Raw genomic sequence first — 18,063 nt, 5'->3', positions numbered from 1 at the left:
GGCAGACGCAAGTTCACAAGTTGTTTTATCTGCGAAGTGCCGAATCGAGTTAAGTTTCTAAAATATCTAAATCACATTAATCCTGTAAATTCCATATGGATTGCTGCAATATAACAAATGGATTAAAATTTTATTTTATATTTTTAAAAAAATCTATTTTTATTATAATTGGTTAAATTGTTTTTGTTCAGAACATGAATATAATCAGTATATAAATCTTTGTTTCATTCCATTATTTGAGCCACAATTGATGGATAAACTTAGGGCGTTTGAAATATTATGAAATTATATCTTTTGTATTTGTGAAATTCTATTGATTATATTTATTTCCTAAAATATCATTTTGATACATTATATTAAAAATATTAATTTTTTTAATACGAATTGAATGCTATCCGTCATTTTAATTTTTTTTATATATTTAACATTAATTTAATATACTATATTCACATGAGTAATTTTTTACCATCTGTATCAAAAATTTTAATTATTAAACAAAATTAATCAATTGTTATAACATAATATAATGTGTTAAATATGTTGTATCAAATTAATATTTGAGGGTATAAATATAATTAAAAAAATTAAACGAATAATTAAAATTTAATTTCATGTCATTCAAAATTTTTTAGATTCATCAATCAATTTTGACTAAATTTAAATATAAATTGACCATTAGATTTAATATGGAGGAAGACATATTCAAACGTGCTGAGTTTATAAAATTTCATATAGTAATATCTGATGTCTCAATCATAACATCACCCTGGGAAAATAATTTTGTACTAATAAATCGTATCCAGCGATTGAGAATAATAATAGCTTAAAAATGATATTCAATATGTGATTTGATAGTTTTAAATTAGGACAATTTAAAGTTTTATATACACAGTTGATTTATTGGTTTTATTGGCTCGCTTTTGTTTTTGTTTCGTTTTTTTGTTTTTTGGGTTGTAGTTAATATTCTTAGTGATAGTAAAATTTCTTTAATCTCTCAACCAAATTTAAATTTCAAAAATAGTATATCCAAAATTATCTTGTTTGTATTAAAATCATGCCAAATTGCAACATCATTTTAGTCGAGAAAAAACTATTAGAGTGAGAATTATATAGTCCATAAAAGATAAAATTTATCATCCCGCCCACTCCTATAATATTTTCACACTATTATAAGAAAATAAATTTAAAAATAAAATAAGTCATCATATTTCATGTTGAATTATTATAATAAAAAATAATTATGTTCACATCCATTATTATAGTAAAAAATAATTATATTCTCATCCGATATTTTTCATAGTTTATATATTCCTATATTATATAAAGAGAAATTAATTATAAACTGTCCGACCATTAAATAAAAATATTGAATCATTTTATAAAAGGTGAAATATGTTAGGTCTCCTATAACTCCCACGTATTATTGGGAGAGAGTAAATAAAAAAAATTCAAAATTAATCATCACATGAAGTATAATTTATAAATATTTATCTTTATCTGGATTTAACTTTTATTGAATTCTATAAATTCATCATACTATAACTACCTTAGTTATGCCCTGACAATAAAACGAGTTAGTAAAATGAGTGAGTGATTGTTGAGTCATAAAACAATATGATGCATAATGCACTGTACTACTCCAAATGCTTAAAATTTATTTTCAAAAAATTATTAAGCAGGTCAAATAACCTCAAACCTAGATAATCAATTCAATTCTATAGAAATTTTCTTCCGACTCATAGGATAAATCAAGAAGCACTTATAATACACAATCTAGAAGCTCAATATCTGTTAAGTGCACTTTCCATTTGAAGGAAAAAATTTTATAAATACGAATCGAATTATGGGTGTCTGGGTGACAACTAAGTGTCATTCTAATGCACCATAGTGTTGGAACAATCTAGATGCCCTAGGTTTTGATATTTGGACAAAGGTTTAAGTTAGGTTTATTGTTGTATTTGATATGCATTGTGAGTGTGCAGGATATAGGTACAACAAGGAAAGTCCAAGGATGAGTCTTGGCGGTGTAAGTCCAAGCATGTAGTCTTGGCAACGTAAGTTCAAGTGTGATCTTGGCAAAGGAGGAAAGTCCAAGGATGAGTCTTGGCGGTGTAAGTCCAAGCATGTAGTCTTGGCAACGTAAGTCCAAGTGTGACTTGGCAATGGATGAAGTCCCGGAGGCGCGACCTCTTGGCAAAGGAAGACCCGACAACAATGACAAGGCCGATGGAAGCTCCAGAAGGCAAGACATGAAGGATGGGAAGGCATCCGAGGGACGCAAGGCTGATGGAGGAGGCTAGAAGGCTAGGTCTAGGTTGGTCGGGCGAGAACGAGTGCTGAGTGAATGTACTCGGGGTAAAATCCCAAAATTAGGGGTCACTGTAGCAGTACTGTAGCGCACTGTAGCGTACTGTAGCAGTACTGTAGCAGTCGACTGGTGGTTTCATCAGTCGACTGGTGCACAGTAGCTCGACTAGTAGAGAGCCGTTGAGAGAGCCGTTGGGCTGGCACCAATCGACTGGTGCAAGGACCAGTCGACTGGTAACGGGAAAATCAGCTTACTGATTTCTTCCAAGCTCTATAAGAAGGAGCTTGGGATGGCCGGCCAAGGTGACGAAATTAGACTTGGTTAAGGTCTAATTAGTAGTCTACAAGTGCTCAAGAGTTTTCCTTGTGTCCAAGAGGTCTTGGTGAGTTTGTGGTGAGGTTTCTCCACCCACAAGGAGTTTGAGCTAGCCGGAGGTCTTCCGAGGAGTAGTCCACCGACGGATAGGGATCGTCCACCTTATGGACACGCCGTGGAGTAGGAGCTTTATCTCCGAACCACGTAAATGATCGTGTAGCTTGGTTTGCATTCTTTCTTGTCTTGTATTTTGTTTAGCTTGTTTATTTTTGTATTATTCCGCTGCGCAAGCTAACAACGTAGGAAGCGAACGATTTGGGTGAGCTGCTATTCACCCCCCCTCTAGCGGGCACATCGGTCCCAACACATAGTCCTTAAGAAAAAAAAATAGTTAATCAGGTTAGGTAACATTGAACCTAGGGTGACCAATCCGGTCCCATAGAAATTTTCCACCGATCATATAGGTAAATCGTAATCCCAGTTAACCTCATTGACTATCCCTAGGGGTGACCGGTCAGACCACACCAAGGTAAATCGGGAAGAACATATGGCAGCGGGGGCAACCCATCATCCTTTGATTTCATCTTCCATTTGGAGAAAAAATTCTTACAAATACGCTATAGCTGGGGATCGAATTGCGGGTACCTGGGTAACAACTTGAATGTCCTACTACGACACTATAGTCCCGAGAAAAAAAAATGATAATTTCAATTAGCCTCATTGACTATCCCTGGTACCACGAAAGTTTCCCACCGGGCATCAAGATAAATCGGGAAGCGCACACTATGATCAACCCAGAAGTCCAACATCCTTTGATTGCACACCCCATTCAGAGAAATTTTTTTTGCAAACATGCAATAGCTAGGGATCGAACCGTGAGTATCTAAGAGATAATCTAGATGTCCTACCATGACACCATAGCCCCGAGGACACCACCTACCTAGGTAAATTTTGATGGTAAAAGGCGAATATGCTCGCCCCCAGTACCCTCGCCAACCCATCCCCTACCTAGGTAAATCTTATGGCAAAAGGTGAAATCACTCGCCCCCAGCACCCCCCGCCACATCCGACCCGAGGCCATCACGAGGGAGGTAACTCACGGTAGCCGAGAGGACAAGTGGTGGTGGAGTTGATTGCATAGGATTTAGGGATTTATGTTCCGATAATCTTACGGTTTGATCCCATGACCTCATTTGATAAAGATACCACCACTTATCATTTTCAGATAGATAAATTTTGAAAGTACATATAGAGATCCATCTTGACCGCTAATATTTTCATGACTGCTAATATTTTAATGTCCGTTATTGATTAAGGAAAAAAACCCTTAATAATACGCCATATTAAAATTTGTAAAAAAAAGCAGAGGTAAATTAGACTAATTATATTGTACCAAACAAATAAAAGGGTAGTATTGTACACTAAATTTTTATTAAAATGGGCCTTAGAGATGGATCTCGTTGTGTATTATACCCTATTCGTGATCTCTAAATTATACTATAATAATTTTATCGTTAGGCAAACCTTCCCTTCAAAACTATTGAACGATGTCTTTACAAAAAGAGTAAAAGCTGTGGGGTAAAATGAAATTTGCCTGTTTGTTTGACGATATAAGCAGATCAAGCTCCATCAGGTCGCTCACTCTGGGCCGGCCGATCAAGCCGTTCCAATGGCGTCCTGCGCCACCGTGCTCTCTCCGCCGGAGGTCCCCATGGAACTTCACGCCCTTAACCGGGATAAGCTTGTGCAAGCCATGCGTGACAACCTCGCTGCCTCCTCTCGCCCCGTCCGCGGGTTCGTGGTACTCCAGGTTGGCGACTCAGGCTCGTCCACGGGCATGTTTAATTCGAAATTTCGAATATTTTGATCGCACCTGGTATGATCTTTCATTTTTTTTCCAGGGTGGAGAGGAGCAGACTAGATACTGCTCGGATCATGCGCTGCTTTTCAGGTCCTACTCTCTTTCGAGTATTTCGCGCATCGATTGTGTTTTCATTGTTTATGTTTGGGATTCTGCGAATTTCTTGCTCTGCGCGTGGTTTTCCTTTCGGTTGCGACTACGTTTTGAAAAATTCCTTTTTTCCCTTTAAAGTGTAAATGTTGGATACTTTACATCTACGCTTATATATACGTGTCCATTTTTTCCTTCCCCTGCACATGTTAGTTGAAAGAGAGAACCCGTGATCCTTACTGCATGATAACTTTCATTGGAGATCGAAATTAATTGTACTTAATTGCATGCTGATGATTTACAATACAACAATTATTACTTTTTTCCTCTCTAATTTAGCCCCAGAAACTGCAATTTAATTTATATAGACTGGTTTACAAGCCTTCCTATCCTTGCACGACATAAACAAAATTTGAAACGTGGTCCTTGATGGTTAAACTTCCTATCAGAAGTAACAAAATGTGACTATCTCAAGTCTCATTAAACTAATGGCTTTTACTAGCATGATCCTAATAAGACAATCATGGTACAGCACTTGAATTAATCAAAAGACCTGGATAGAAATCCTATTTCTTCAAACTTGACCTTTGATGACCATGAATATGTTCCTTGTGTATAATGGATTAAACCTTAGAAATGGGTAGCAACTAGTAAAAACTAATGCTTCCTCAGCATGTTTAGATACAATGGTTATAACCCTCTAGGCTCCAGATTCTTCTCCAATAATCTCTAGTGCTGTTACAAAGCATTTCGCTAAAGATTATGAATTTATTGTGCATGCCACTTGTCAGATATTTGCATGTAACAGAAAAGTTGAGATATTCGATGCCCTTCCTTACTAAACTTTTTTGTAATAGATCTGGGATTGAATAAAATTCCTGTGCTTGGAAGTACAAATGAACTAGGTATTAATGAGAGATTTACTTGTTTTATAAATTTTATCATATAGATCTAACATAGAGAATTATTATCTAAACATTTAGCATCTTTTTATTCATAGATCATAGAATATAATTGTTGCATGTTAAGATGTGTTTTTCATAATTCATGCATTTCATAACACTATGAATTGTATGATACAATATAAATTGGGATTTTCGACAATTGTTCTCTTTATACAAAAGTTGTCAGCCAATTATTTCAATTTCAGGCAAGAGAGCTATTTTGCTTACTTATTTGGAGTAAGAGAGCCTGGTTTTTTTGGGGCCATTGTAAGTTTTTTTCTCTATATTTCCTTGCCATTCTGCTTTTAGAACTCCTTAAATTTCTAGGTTTTACACGACATGGCTAACTATCGAAGCTATTTAGGATGTGTTATCTTCAACCTATCAAATTTTGGAAGATCATTTGAACTCTTTGTCTGAGTAGCTAGACTAGCATGGCTGCATCCATAGTCATTTATAATATTTTATCATTTCTGCAATTTTTGGCTGTTAATGCTTACACATAACATGAAGATTCCGCAACTTTTGCAATTTTATAAATCTCACCTTTAATACTAGACTTGGCTCAGTCCATAACAATATTGTGTCAGTGCCAACTCTTCTAACAGTGGATAAACATAGTCACCAGTATGATTGTGCTGACCTCTACTTTTACATGGATGTATGCTATAACTGATGCATTATATTTATTTTGCTACTGTCAGTCATTGCTTGTGCCATGCTTTGTGTCTCTTGTGTGAAGCTCCATATTGCTCACATCAGGTGCCACATGTAAAAATGCTACGGATCACCCTTCTCATTCATATAGCAGTCTACATGTATTGTTGAAATGGTACATCTTGCCATATCACTTGATTTGGAAAGAGATTTTTATCCATGCTTATGTTTGGACAAGTGAATATAAGTGTTGTAAGATGAACTAAATTGTTGGATCAAAAAACAAACCATAAACATTGTGATAGCCAAGGCAATGGATACATTCTGATTGCTTGCCCTTGAATAGACAGTCATTTGAATAATGTTGATCATTCTATGAAGATATCAGGTAGTAGAAAATCAGTTTTAGGTGAAGCTGTAAAGGATGAAGTGGATTTCAAGGTGGAAGGGTCAATTGTGGTTATAGTAGCTTGCATTGGACAGAAAAACATATAATGTTCACTAATCATGTGAATGACAATCATAATTTTTAAGAGAATATGAACATGTTCAAAGATAATTCATTATTGTGTAACTTATTCATTGCCAAACATGCCTCATCTGGATCCATAACTATTCAACATAGAAAGCAAAGCTTTTCTGGATAGGAAAGATCTTAGTTATTTTCATTTCACTCAAAATATGAAAGAACCTATCTATTAGGATTTGCTGATGAACAAAATGAACTCTGATTTCATAGCTACCTACCTAAATAAAACAAACATTAGGAAAGAAATCCTAAAGTAGGCAAATGAGACTAGATTAAAGAATGATTTCCACTGAAACCCTCTTGATATATATATATATATATAGCACCATACAGACCTAGTTAATTCATTTTTTTTTTGTTCACGCATCAATTGGTTTATACTTTAAATGGTATTGGTAATAATAGAGAATTCTGATGTTTCCTAAGGATGTTGCATCTGGCAAGTCAATTTTGTTTGCACCAAGGTTACCGGATGATTATGCCGTTTGGCTGGGTGAGATAAAACCTCCCTCTGTCTTCAAGGTGATCTTATTTAATTTCTTGACTTGGATGACATTCACTGGTGGGATGAACCTTAGTTTTATATTTTTTCTGATACCAACAGGAAAGGTACATGGTTGACATGGTGTTCTATGTGGATGAGCTGGTACAAGTGCTGCACAGCCAATCTGATAAACAAGGAAAGCCCTTGCTTTTTCTCTTGTATGGACTTAATACAGACAGCAATAACTTCTCTAAGCCTGCGGAAATTGAGGTGCATGAACTTTACTTAGTTACCTTTTCATCTCTCTCTCCTTTTTTCAAGTGTAGAACTTCCAACTCATGGCCATAAATTGCTTGAATTTGGTATATTCACTCAATTTTATTTAGGGAAGTATTCCACCTCTTACAGATAGGTTATAATATATTTTTCATGTTGTATCTCATAATCATAGATTGTGAGATATATGCAGCAACGGCACTCATCCTAAGTATTATGTCGAATTTCTGACCTTATAAATGGCATAATTTTGTGGATGAAGATGAAACTATGGCTCTCATAATTTCTTTTAATTTTTTATTTTTGTAAGTTTTGGTTTTCTTAATGGACTGTTTTTATTTCTCACTTTTTTTTTAGTTGCAATAAGTTGTTACTCTACTTCTGTATACTTTTTTTCATGTTTCTATTGCATTTGGTTTACTAGATTTTCTTTAAAATTTTCAACTTAGTCATATGTTGTTCTTTATGTGATGATTGCCCTATCTGTTATTCATTTTTAATTGCTTTCAATCTTCCCTAGGACATTGAAAAGTTTGACACTGATCTGAGCACACTACATCCAATTCTGACTGAGTGTCGAGTTATTAAATCCAAGATGGAACTTGACATTATTCAGTATGCAAATGATGTAAGCTCAGAAGCTCATATTGAGGTAAATTTATCACTTTTTATTTTACCCAGATGACCATAATTTCTTTTCTTCGGACTTCGGTGCTTCAATTTTGCTTATACTGAACGCTACTCAATTGCTAAATCAGTCTTGATCTTTTAAAGTTATAACAAATCTATCCATCACAAACTTTCACTTTTTAACAAATACATCACATATTTTCAATCATGTTACAAATCTATCATGGTTAAAAAATTATAATCATTTTTTAAATTAATTCTTCGGGATATTATTTTCACATGAGATTATATATCATTTTGTACCTCATTAAATGCTTTAAATATGAAATATGCCTTGTAAATACTTAAAAATAATTTAAATTATACCTAATGATAATTATGATCTAACCCAATAATGTGGGAATCACTTGTAGTGGTAACCCCATATTCTACTTTGTGCTTGTAGCATGCCTACAAGACCCAGAAATCAGCATCAAAGACAAAAACACTATAAAAATATCTCCTGGCCCAGATTTTTGCATCAATGCTGAATTCTTTTGGGTCACACTTCAGTTTCTCCTCCATAGTTTACCAAAACAATTATTATTTTTATACAATCTACAAATCAATATTTACTTTATCTTGTATTACAGAAAAAGTACTAGCCGATTCTAAACATTACTGCAAACAAGGCATCTTCATGCTACATAATAGTGATGCCAACCCCTAGGACGGATTGACTTTTGGTGAACAAAGAGGATTCCTTCTACTACAAGGATTTGTTAGATCACTATCCATGATATCACTCAACTTTCTGAAAACAACTTTAATTAACCTCAAGATTCTTCAAAATTGATGCACGAAGTATGAATCATATCACTTCATATTACATTGTTTCAAGCTTGGAGACAAAGTCTGGCATGGTATGGACATTCCAGGAGAAGCTGAACAAGATAAGAAGCATAATCTGCGTCACAATCTATTGCCCAGTTCTATGCCATTTTTTAATTTCATACTTCCATTCACCATCATGAGTAGCATAACACGACATAATGTATTCTTTCATGCACACCTTCGCTCCCCAAAATTCTGTGTCAGTGACTGCTATTGGGCTCTGCAGAGATTTGCTTGGATTGTGTTTGCTCTTCTGCTCACAGTGGCCAAAACATGGAACCTGCTATTTTGTCCATGGAAGCATCTTGGTGGTACAAATGATATCTGCATTTAATGGATCAATCCCGTTGGTACACATTAAACTTAAAGTGGCAATTATAGAGCAATTTCAGAGACCACACATTGTACTTGAAGACTATTTCATAATTGTCCACTTAAAAACCCTTTAAGTAACGAACATTTGATTTGAAAATGTTACTTCAATACTTTCACAATTAACAGAAATTATATGAAACAAAATTAATCTTTTAGACTAAAATTTTTATTTTTTAATCTGTTTCCCCTTATTTATAGGTTCTAACGAGTAAGTTTTTATTATTTATTAATTATTCTTCCACTCTGGTTGCTAGAAAAAGCTCTTTGTTGAGTTATTATTTGAATTCCTCTTGCAAAATATTGCTAATTCTCTTCATTGTTGCTAATATAACTTCTTAGGTAATGAGGCAAGCCAGAGTTGGAATGAAGGAATATCAGTTAGAAAGCATCTTCCTGCACCATGTTTATATGTACGGTGGTTGCAGACATTGCTCCTATACATGTATTTGTGCCACTGGTGAAAACAGGTGTTTAACTGATTTGCTAGCTTTAATTCTTTATAGTTGCAAACTAAAACTTTTTTTACTTCAAACGATTGAATTGCCGTTGTATTCTTGACTAAGTGATTCATATAAAGAACTTAAAGCTTGCATTTTTTCAAAAACAAGGACATCACCTAACATATTCCTAGTACTAAAATATCAGAATGTTTCTTTACAATGATTTAAATTGCAATATTCTTTGGTATTAATATTAGCATTCTCCAGTCTTGTTGGATAGAGCTCAATGGTGGAATAAGGTTTATGTAGTTGATGCCAAATAGTTCACACAAACACGGTTTGATGATGACAGCTTGATGGTGACTGCCTTGACTATATATCAATTTGACACTTTTCCTAGCTTTCTACTTCAGAGGCTAGTATTAGTTCACTGAGGCTGGAACCATTGCTTTAACAATGTATGGGCTTTTTGCATGCTACGATGAATGAAACTACTCAATTCGACTTGCTATTAGCAACACAATGGATTAGAAATCTTTTAACAAAATGACAATTAGTAATTAAAGGGTATACTTGTACTCTCAAGTCTCAATGCAATGTTCTAATACTTGTTCTATCTTGTATTGAAAATTTCTACAATTTTATTTCCCTTTGATGCATGTATAAGACATCATAAAGTAACCTTTCAGTTGCTAACTGCTATTTAATTTTCATATGGGTTTTACTTGCAGTGCTGTTCTACATTATGGCCATGCATCAGCACCTAATGATAGGGTTGGTATCCTTTACTTGGATGTTGTTTTCCCTAATTTTTGTTTTCTGAAGTGAACTTAAACTGCATAGAGATAACTATGAATAAAGTTTTTACATGATTAATAATGTAAATAAAGAGAAATATGGACAATAAAGTGTGGATGACTCCAACTATATAACCAAAAAATAAAATAAAAGACGAATCCAAATTCCACAAAATCTCATCTATCTTTAGCCAAAGGCCTAAAGGCTTTCTCATGTTATTGGAGAGGCAAGACATGGAAAGTAGTATGAACGTGATGACTATGAGCATAAGAATAAAATGTAATTAAATTAATCAGACAAATACATGGTTATTAACCACAATTTATATAATGTATGAATACTGCAACTTAGATCTGCTAAACAGCAATTGGTGAACTCAGTGTGGGCCCATCCATGAGTGTCTTTCCATGCACTCTTCCATTAAATGGTAGACTAATATTTCGTGAATGTTCCAACATGGGTAAGACAAGGTGTGAAATCTTGAGCTGTGTTAAATTTTCTGTATCTGACCAAAATAGTACAGTTTATAAAAAACATTGGAAAATAACACTGAAAAGCCTGCTTATGAATAGATTACTCTTGCATTAGTAGCAACTAAGGTGAAAAATCCCCATGGGGTTGTGCTTTCTCTTCTTCTTCCTGTTTTTTTTTTTTTAATTATTTTTATGTGAGCCTTGGTATTCTTATTTCTAACAAGTTATTTAGCCACATTACACGTTATTGAATTGCAAAAATGGTGTGATGATATGTTTGATGCGTTCTTTTAGACCCTAGAAGATGGAGACATAGCACTGTTTGACATGGGCGCCGAGTATCACTTTTATGGTTCTGATATAACATGCTCATTCCCGGTGAGACTCATACTCATGCAACGGTTACCGATTGACTTGGAAATTATTTTATTGGGATTATAAGCTTCATAAATTTTGCAAGTTTTGGTCCGAGGTGACAAGGCGAGCACCTCACCGAGAGGCCATGCATATCTTGTTAGAGTGATGCATATGTTCTGTGCTGATTCTGTTAATCATGCTTTGGATATACTTGTGCAATCTTAGTGACTTCACCTTGTAGCTGCCATTTTTAAAGACATTTTTTCTGATTGATCACTGAGGATCTTGAACATTATTGATATTTTAAACCTGCAGTGATAGAATACTTACTAACATTTATTGTCAAATTCAGTACAATTAGAACACATTTATTGTTAAAATATGGACACATCAGGATTCTAAAGTCACAAGAACGTAATCTACATTTGCAAGGTTTGTTGTGCTCATATGAACCCCCAAAATTTCCAACTATCGAGCTTTTCTGGACAACAATTTTAGAAGACTTTTCGTGATCTTGCACTGTGCATAGGAAAACTGAACACATAAAATTGGAAAAATACAATGGAATGAATGAAAAGAAGCAACATTGTCCTGTGCAAGGATGAGAAATTATCAGCGAAGTTAGGTATTTGGAAATTATCTCCATACTGGCATTCTATTAAAATAGTTAATGACTCGGTGATAACAAATGCAAATAAGATCTAAGCAAGAGATCTTGTTTAGAACAGTCTTGTTTGACATTTGAATAGGAAAGTCTAATATTTTCTTAAGACAGTCTTATTTGACAAAATCCCCTGATGATCACAAACACCATTAAGTTCTTTGTAACCATCACAGCCTACCATACTCTCTTATTGAAATCAAGTTACAGTTCATTAGTTTTGCTCATAGTGAGATACCATTGAATCTGGAGCTGCTCCTTAGATTAGAGTGCTCATTAGCTCCTAAGGCTTCTATAACTAAATCCCACATCAAGCTGATCTGTGGCTCTTGTTTTTGTTAGTCAATAAATCTCTCCTACTGACCCTTAAGTAAAGATAAGCTTTATTGTTACAGAAAAATGAAACTTCGCTTTGAAATACATATGATTCCCTGCACAGTGCATACATGCACAATACTTTTAGAAGGAAACATGAAGTGAAGCACCACACTTCAGCTCATCAAAGCATTTGGTCTCGCTCTTGGCAGCCAATTGATTACCTGACCTCTAAGATAACCTTTAAAATAGAATACTGCAATTGAAATAGATGGTTATAATGCATACAGTGCTACATGCACATTACATTTAGTTGGAAATGCGAAGTGAAACACTACACTTCAGTTCATCAAAGCATTTGATCTCACTCTTGGCAGTCAATTGCGTTACCTGACCACTTGGTTTCAAAATAATGAAGGATAGTCATTTAAACTAATTTTGTGGATTTTAATCTGCGATATAAGTATGTCTATTTTATCTCAGGTTAATGGCAAATTTACCAAGGACCAGGCTACCATCTATAATGTAAGTACTATTTTTTCCCTGCTCCACATAACAACTTTTTGGTACTTTAGTGTTCTAGTTAGTCTTTAGAATCTATTTTTACTGGTTTTGGTGTTATTCATGGTAAACAATTACTGTAAGACATATTCTACTCAATCTTTTCTTGGGCATGCAGGCAGTCCTTGCAGCACATAATGCTGTGATAGAATCCATGCGACCTGGAGTTTGTTGGATAGACATGCACGAGTATGGATTTGATATTTTTATTATGTAGTCTTCCTAGGGCTATTTTGATTTCTTCTTGTTGTTGTTGTTAAATCCTGGCTTGTTTGGATCTGGAAGCATTTCTTCTTGTTGGGTTGTACATTAAAACCATTATGATGGAACTCGTCCTTGGTGGAAGTCATTTACTTCTTTCTGTTATTTTCTTTTCCTAGCTAAGTTAACATTTTGGCTAATATGGAAGAGGGGTAGAAGAGGGTAGCATTCTGTTGATGAATTGGAAAACAGAATAGGTGAAAAAAGAGAATTAAAAGTAGGGAATTAGTACATCAAAAGAAAAGGAGTGGAAAAATACACATACATAAAATTGAACAAAAAGTACAAGGCTACCAAAAATAATACACATTTTAGTTTGACCATGATATGTTAACTAGGTTTACAGTGCACTAAAAATTGTTCATGTTTCTGAAAACCTGGCATGATGTGGTCACATATTTATACAACATTAGGATGTACATACAGGAAAAATATTAGGAAGTCGCATTTGGTCTATGAATATGATGGATCTATGAGTTATTTGATAAACAATTTTCATAATGTAATCATCTAGTTTAAACTTTGCCACACATATTGATTCATGTAAGTTCTTTAGTAGCAAAACTTTTCCAAATAGATTGATTAAATTGGTGTACACAATGGATGTTTATCTATTTACTTCTATACCCATTCTTATGGTTCTTGTATAATGTTGCAGACTAGCAGAGAAAACAATCCTTGAATCACTGAAGAACAGAGGAATAGTTCTTGGGTACATGGAACCGCTTTGTGACTGCATCATCATTTTGTATTTCACTACTAGCTAATATTTTCCTGAATTTCATAGTGATATTGACAAGATGATGGAATTGAGACTTGGCGCTATTTTTATGCCTCATGGGCTTGGACATTTACTTGGAATTGACACCCATGATCCAGGGGGTTATGCACAGGTTAACTTTGAAGTTGATAGATCTCACTTATGGGATATGTGTTCCTGACATTCTGTGATATTCATGACAAACTCTTAAACCTTAATGTAGGGTTTGGAGAGACCAAAAGAACCGGGATTAAAGGCCTTGCGAACAATAAGAAAACTACAAGAGGGCATGGTCAGTATCTTTCTTCTCAATGGTTGCCTATGAAGTCAGGGAGACTAATAGTACCTTGTGCCTTACAACAATAACACAGCATCAGAGAACTTGGAATATGCAAGGGATCATTGAGATCCTTGGATTTAGCATTTTAGCATGCTTGGATTTTCCATTTCATTTAATCGGAGTGGATAAGTAATAAGCTATTTTAAGCATGATGTAGTAATCATTAGTTTAAAGATTTGGTTACTTCAGTGGGTATATGAACTGCAATTCTGGAAGAATTGAACAGAAAACTAGAGTGATTTTTTTTGGGGGATTAAAACTCCAGAAAGTGAATGAAATTTTAGGTGCTTTGCACCTCTGTATTAACAAAATGGGAGGACTTAGGAATATTTCGTACATTCTTGGGGTGCATAAATTTGAGGTTTTTTGGATATTCAATTAAGCCTTCAGAATAACCTTGAGATAGATAAGATTCAGATGCATTGAGGGACATCGGCTGGAGGATCAGGATTTTGGTCACTGGTAGTTTAACTCAATGAAATATAAGCTGAACAGAGATTTGAGAAAATTCATAAGTTGATACTGAAAAGTCCTAAAGTTTTCAGTTCAATAACTCAGACAATGTATGCTATCAAATATGTAAAAAAAAAAATACATGAAAAATGTGAAACTTCTTTGAAATTCTATTTGCCAAAAAATCAATGCGACCTTCATAAATTGGATATACAGCTTTGCTACCCGTAAAAACATCACAATTAAACAAACTGTATTCAAATTACATGTATTGACACACCAATAAACAAGAAACTATAAGGAACAGCATGGTTTATCTTGGATTATCTTGCTGTACCTAATAGTTTTATGCATCAACAGAATTTGTTGGGAGCAAAGACATCCTACCCTCTCTATTTTACATTTTTGTGTGGCTGAACTAGTTTCCTATTTGCTCCCAGCAGGAAAATTTATGGACTAGGAAGTGATATTCCAATCACATTGGAAAGTTCTTGGGAATCAATTAATGATGCTCCCGGCAACCATTGTACAATTTAACGTCTGGGCTTCTGAAGTGTTAAATTAGATATAGTACATATGCAGGCATGAATGACCTTGATATGGTTTCTTATTTTAAGATTTACCTATCTTCTACTCTATGCTTCCTTATAATCACTATTGTTTGTTGAAAAATATTTTCGGTAGAATATCTTTCCTGGTTCCTTTGCTCCAATTATTCAACTGATGTTGAATCAAGTCTAACATCATTGCTTTCTGAAGACAAGTTTAAGTACCCTATGCTTTCTTTTGCATTGTAATTCCCACCATCGCCGAGGCTAACATTGTCTGACTAGTGGATTGCCATCTGATCTATAATTTTAGGTGATAACAGTAGAACCAGGATGCTACTTCATTGATGCCCTGCTAATTCCTGCAATGGAGGATACAGTTAAATCCAAGTTTTTAAACCGAGAAGAAATTGCGAAGTATAGAAAATTTGGAGGTGTAAGAATTGAAAGCGATGTGGTAAGGCACACATACATTTAACCTGCATTTCGTTATTATTATTTCTTGGATGATGTCAATCTTTATTCTCTAAAGTTCGTTTGTATAATGTAGCGGAGAAAATTGCAAACTGAAATTTTGAAGTCTGAAAGGGAACAAAATTACAAATAGCCATGATTAATGATGAAAATGTGATGTATTTGGGAATTTTCGCTTGTTTCTTTAACATCCTGTCTCTATTTTGCAGCTAGTTACAGCTGATGGAAGCAGGAACTTCACAAATTGCCCTCGACAAACCTGGGAGATCGAAGCTGTAATGGCCGGTGCGCCATGGCCAGTCACTCGTAGTAGCATCAAAAGTTAGCATTCTAAGGAGCCTAAAACAACATCATTGCATCTATCTACAATCTTCCACCTTCAATCATCACTCACATAAAATGCCATAAAAAGTTGAAACTGTGACTCTGTGGATGTGGCTTGTATTAATAAATTATTCCAACTTATTCGTGCAATCTACATTGTTTTTCTTTAATGAGAAGAAGTAAAAAAAAAAAAAAATTAATCAGGTTGGGAAATGTTGAGTTTGGGATGATCAATTCGGTTCCACGGAAGTTTTCCATCGGCTATCAGGTAAATCAGGAAGTGATCGCAGCGGGTAGCTCAGGAGCCCAACATCTTTTAGTTGTATGTCTCATTCGAAGGAAAAATTTTTATAAATTCATCATAGTTGGAGCTTGAATCACGAGTGCTTGAATGATAATCTAAATGTCCTATTATTATACCATAGTCCCGGGGGTAATATATCTTCCGAAAATAGAGCTCATCATGATAATAGTCGGAAACATTGGAGAAGAAGTAAGTGAATGAATGTATTGATTAGATTTTCAACGCAAGTTCTTTTTATTAGAACTAGGGATGTAAACGAGTCGAATCGAGTCAAATAGTATTAGGCTCGAGGTCGGTTCGTTTAAGTTATATTCGGACTCGAGCTTGAATCGAGCTTTTATCACAAAGTTCGAGCTTGGCTCGTTTTAGAATTATCAAGCTCGCGAATAGTTTGAGCTCGGCTCGTTATTAGTTCGATTATCAAAGTTAATGAGTCTAACTCGTTAAGTGAGCTCGGACTCGTTGTGAGCTCGTTTTTTGGCTCATTTTAAAGATCATTTTAAGACTCATTTTTTTGCTCATTTTAGAGTTCGTTTTTTGGTCCGGTTTAAGGATAATTTTTTTGGCTTGCGAGCCTATAAACGAACATGTTCGTGAGCTCACGAGCCGAATATCCTTAAGCTCGAGCTCGACTCTATAAAACAGTCGAACTCGAAATCGAATTTGAGCTCGATTCGATAAGATAAACGAACGAACTCGAATGAGTTTTTTACTGGATCGAACTCTGAATAGTTCGTGAACCATCTAGCTCATTTACATAATTTAAAATTAATGCCTTGTATGCCCAGGGGTTACGGTGTCACAATAAAAGGTGGGACCACTTCATAGGCAACAAAGATTTAAATTTTATCCAGCATACATTACACTTGGATAGTTTAAAGCTTGCGGCTGGTGAAAAATTTATGATTTACTTGTGCTGGCGGGTGAAAATTTTACGATTTACGTGGATGAGCTCTTTAGGTAAGAAGTGTTTAAATCTTATCTTTTGTCCGTCAGGATCTATCCATACTTTTTGATTTAAATCAGTGAAAAATTTTGTTGTTTAGGAAAAGTTAGATACTTCGCTTGAAATAAAACATACAAATAATTGCTTGTCTACTTTTCCATTGATGCAATTATTATCAAGAGAAAGAAAAATAAAAAAATATATTTTTATTTTTATTTTTATTTCCCCATACAACCTGTTCGATTATAATGGTTATCGATTAAGGTCATCCTGTCCGTCCGATCCGTGGGCACTTATTTTAAAGCTCGCGTCGAGAAGCTTCGAGATTACGCAACAGTATTCGGCTTTGACTTTCCCTGTTCCTTTCGATCGGCCATGGCGATCGTCTCCCTCGAAGCCTTTCTCCTTTGGGTCGTTATTCTCGCCGGGTTCGCCCTCAACCGTCTACCATACGAGGAGCTTCCGGGAGGGGGAGGCGGCCAAGTCCCCTCGGTGCTCTTCCGGGGCCAACCCGCTGCCTTCTACACGCTCGTGCTCGCGCTCATCCTCTCCGCTTCCGCTGCCGCTGGTGCCATCATGCACCGCCGTAACTTCGCCGGTTACGCTAGGCTTTGCCGCCGTACTGCGGTTGTGTCCATGGTGGTAGGGTTGGGCGCCTTTCTGTGGGCTTACTCGCGCTCTGCGCTGACCTTTTTGCAATTGGAGA

At 35.3% G+C, this 18,063-nt stretch overlaps 1 protein-coding gene across 1 annotated transcript; it reads left to right on the top strand.

The window, feature by feature from the left end:
- Positions 1 to 4,244: 4,244 nt before the first annotated feature.
- LOC122038639 (xaa-Pro dipeptidase-like) lies at positions 4,245 to 16,310 on the top strand. The gene is made up of 16 exons (XM_042598469.1): positions 4,245 to 4,433; positions 4,525 to 4,574; positions 5,725 to 5,785; positions 7,131 to 7,226; positions 7,309 to 7,458; positions 7,985 to 8,116; positions 9,682 to 9,809; positions 10,514 to 10,556; positions 11,348 to 11,431; positions 12,870 to 12,911; positions 13,066 to 13,136; positions 13,867 to 13,920; positions 13,996 to 14,101; positions 14,192 to 14,260; positions 15,623 to 15,766; positions 15,993 to 16,310. The coding sequence occupies exons 1-16, from the start codon at positions 4,293 to 4,295 to the stop codon at positions 16,107 to 16,109; spliced, it is 1,488 nt and encodes a 495-aa protein (XP_042454403.1). The 5' UTR covers positions 4,245 to 4,292; the 3' UTR covers positions 16,110 to 16,310.
- The last annotated feature ends 1,753 nt before the right edge of the window (positions 16,311 to 18,063 follow it).

Source organism: Zingiber officinale, chromosome 1A (genome assembly GCF_018446385.1).
Source record: "Zingiber officinale cultivar Zhangliang chromosome 1A, Zo_v1.1, whole genome shotgun sequence".
NCBI classification, from domain to species: Eukaryota; Viridiplantae; Streptophyta; class Magnoliopsida; order Zingiberales; family Zingiberaceae; genus Zingiber; species Zingiber officinale.
The sequence above is the reverse complement of the archived record's forward strand: the minus strand, read 5'-3'. Positions and strand labels throughout refer to the sequence as shown.

Excerpts from the sequence above, each read along its gene's own strand:
- LOC122038639 (XM_042598469.1), top strand. The coding sequence starts at position 4,293 with ATGGCGTCCTGCGCCACCGTGCTCTCTCCGCCGGAGGTCCCCATGGAA. Across the intron at positions 5,786-7,130 it reads CTGGTTTTTTTGGGGCCATT|GATGTTGCATCTGGCAAGTC; the intron begins GTAAGTTTTTTT and ends ATGTTTCCTAAG. Across the intron at positions 7,227-7,308 it reads AACCTCCCTCTGTCTTCAAG|GAAAGGTACATGGTTGACAT; the intron begins GTGATCTTATTT and ends TGATACCAACAG.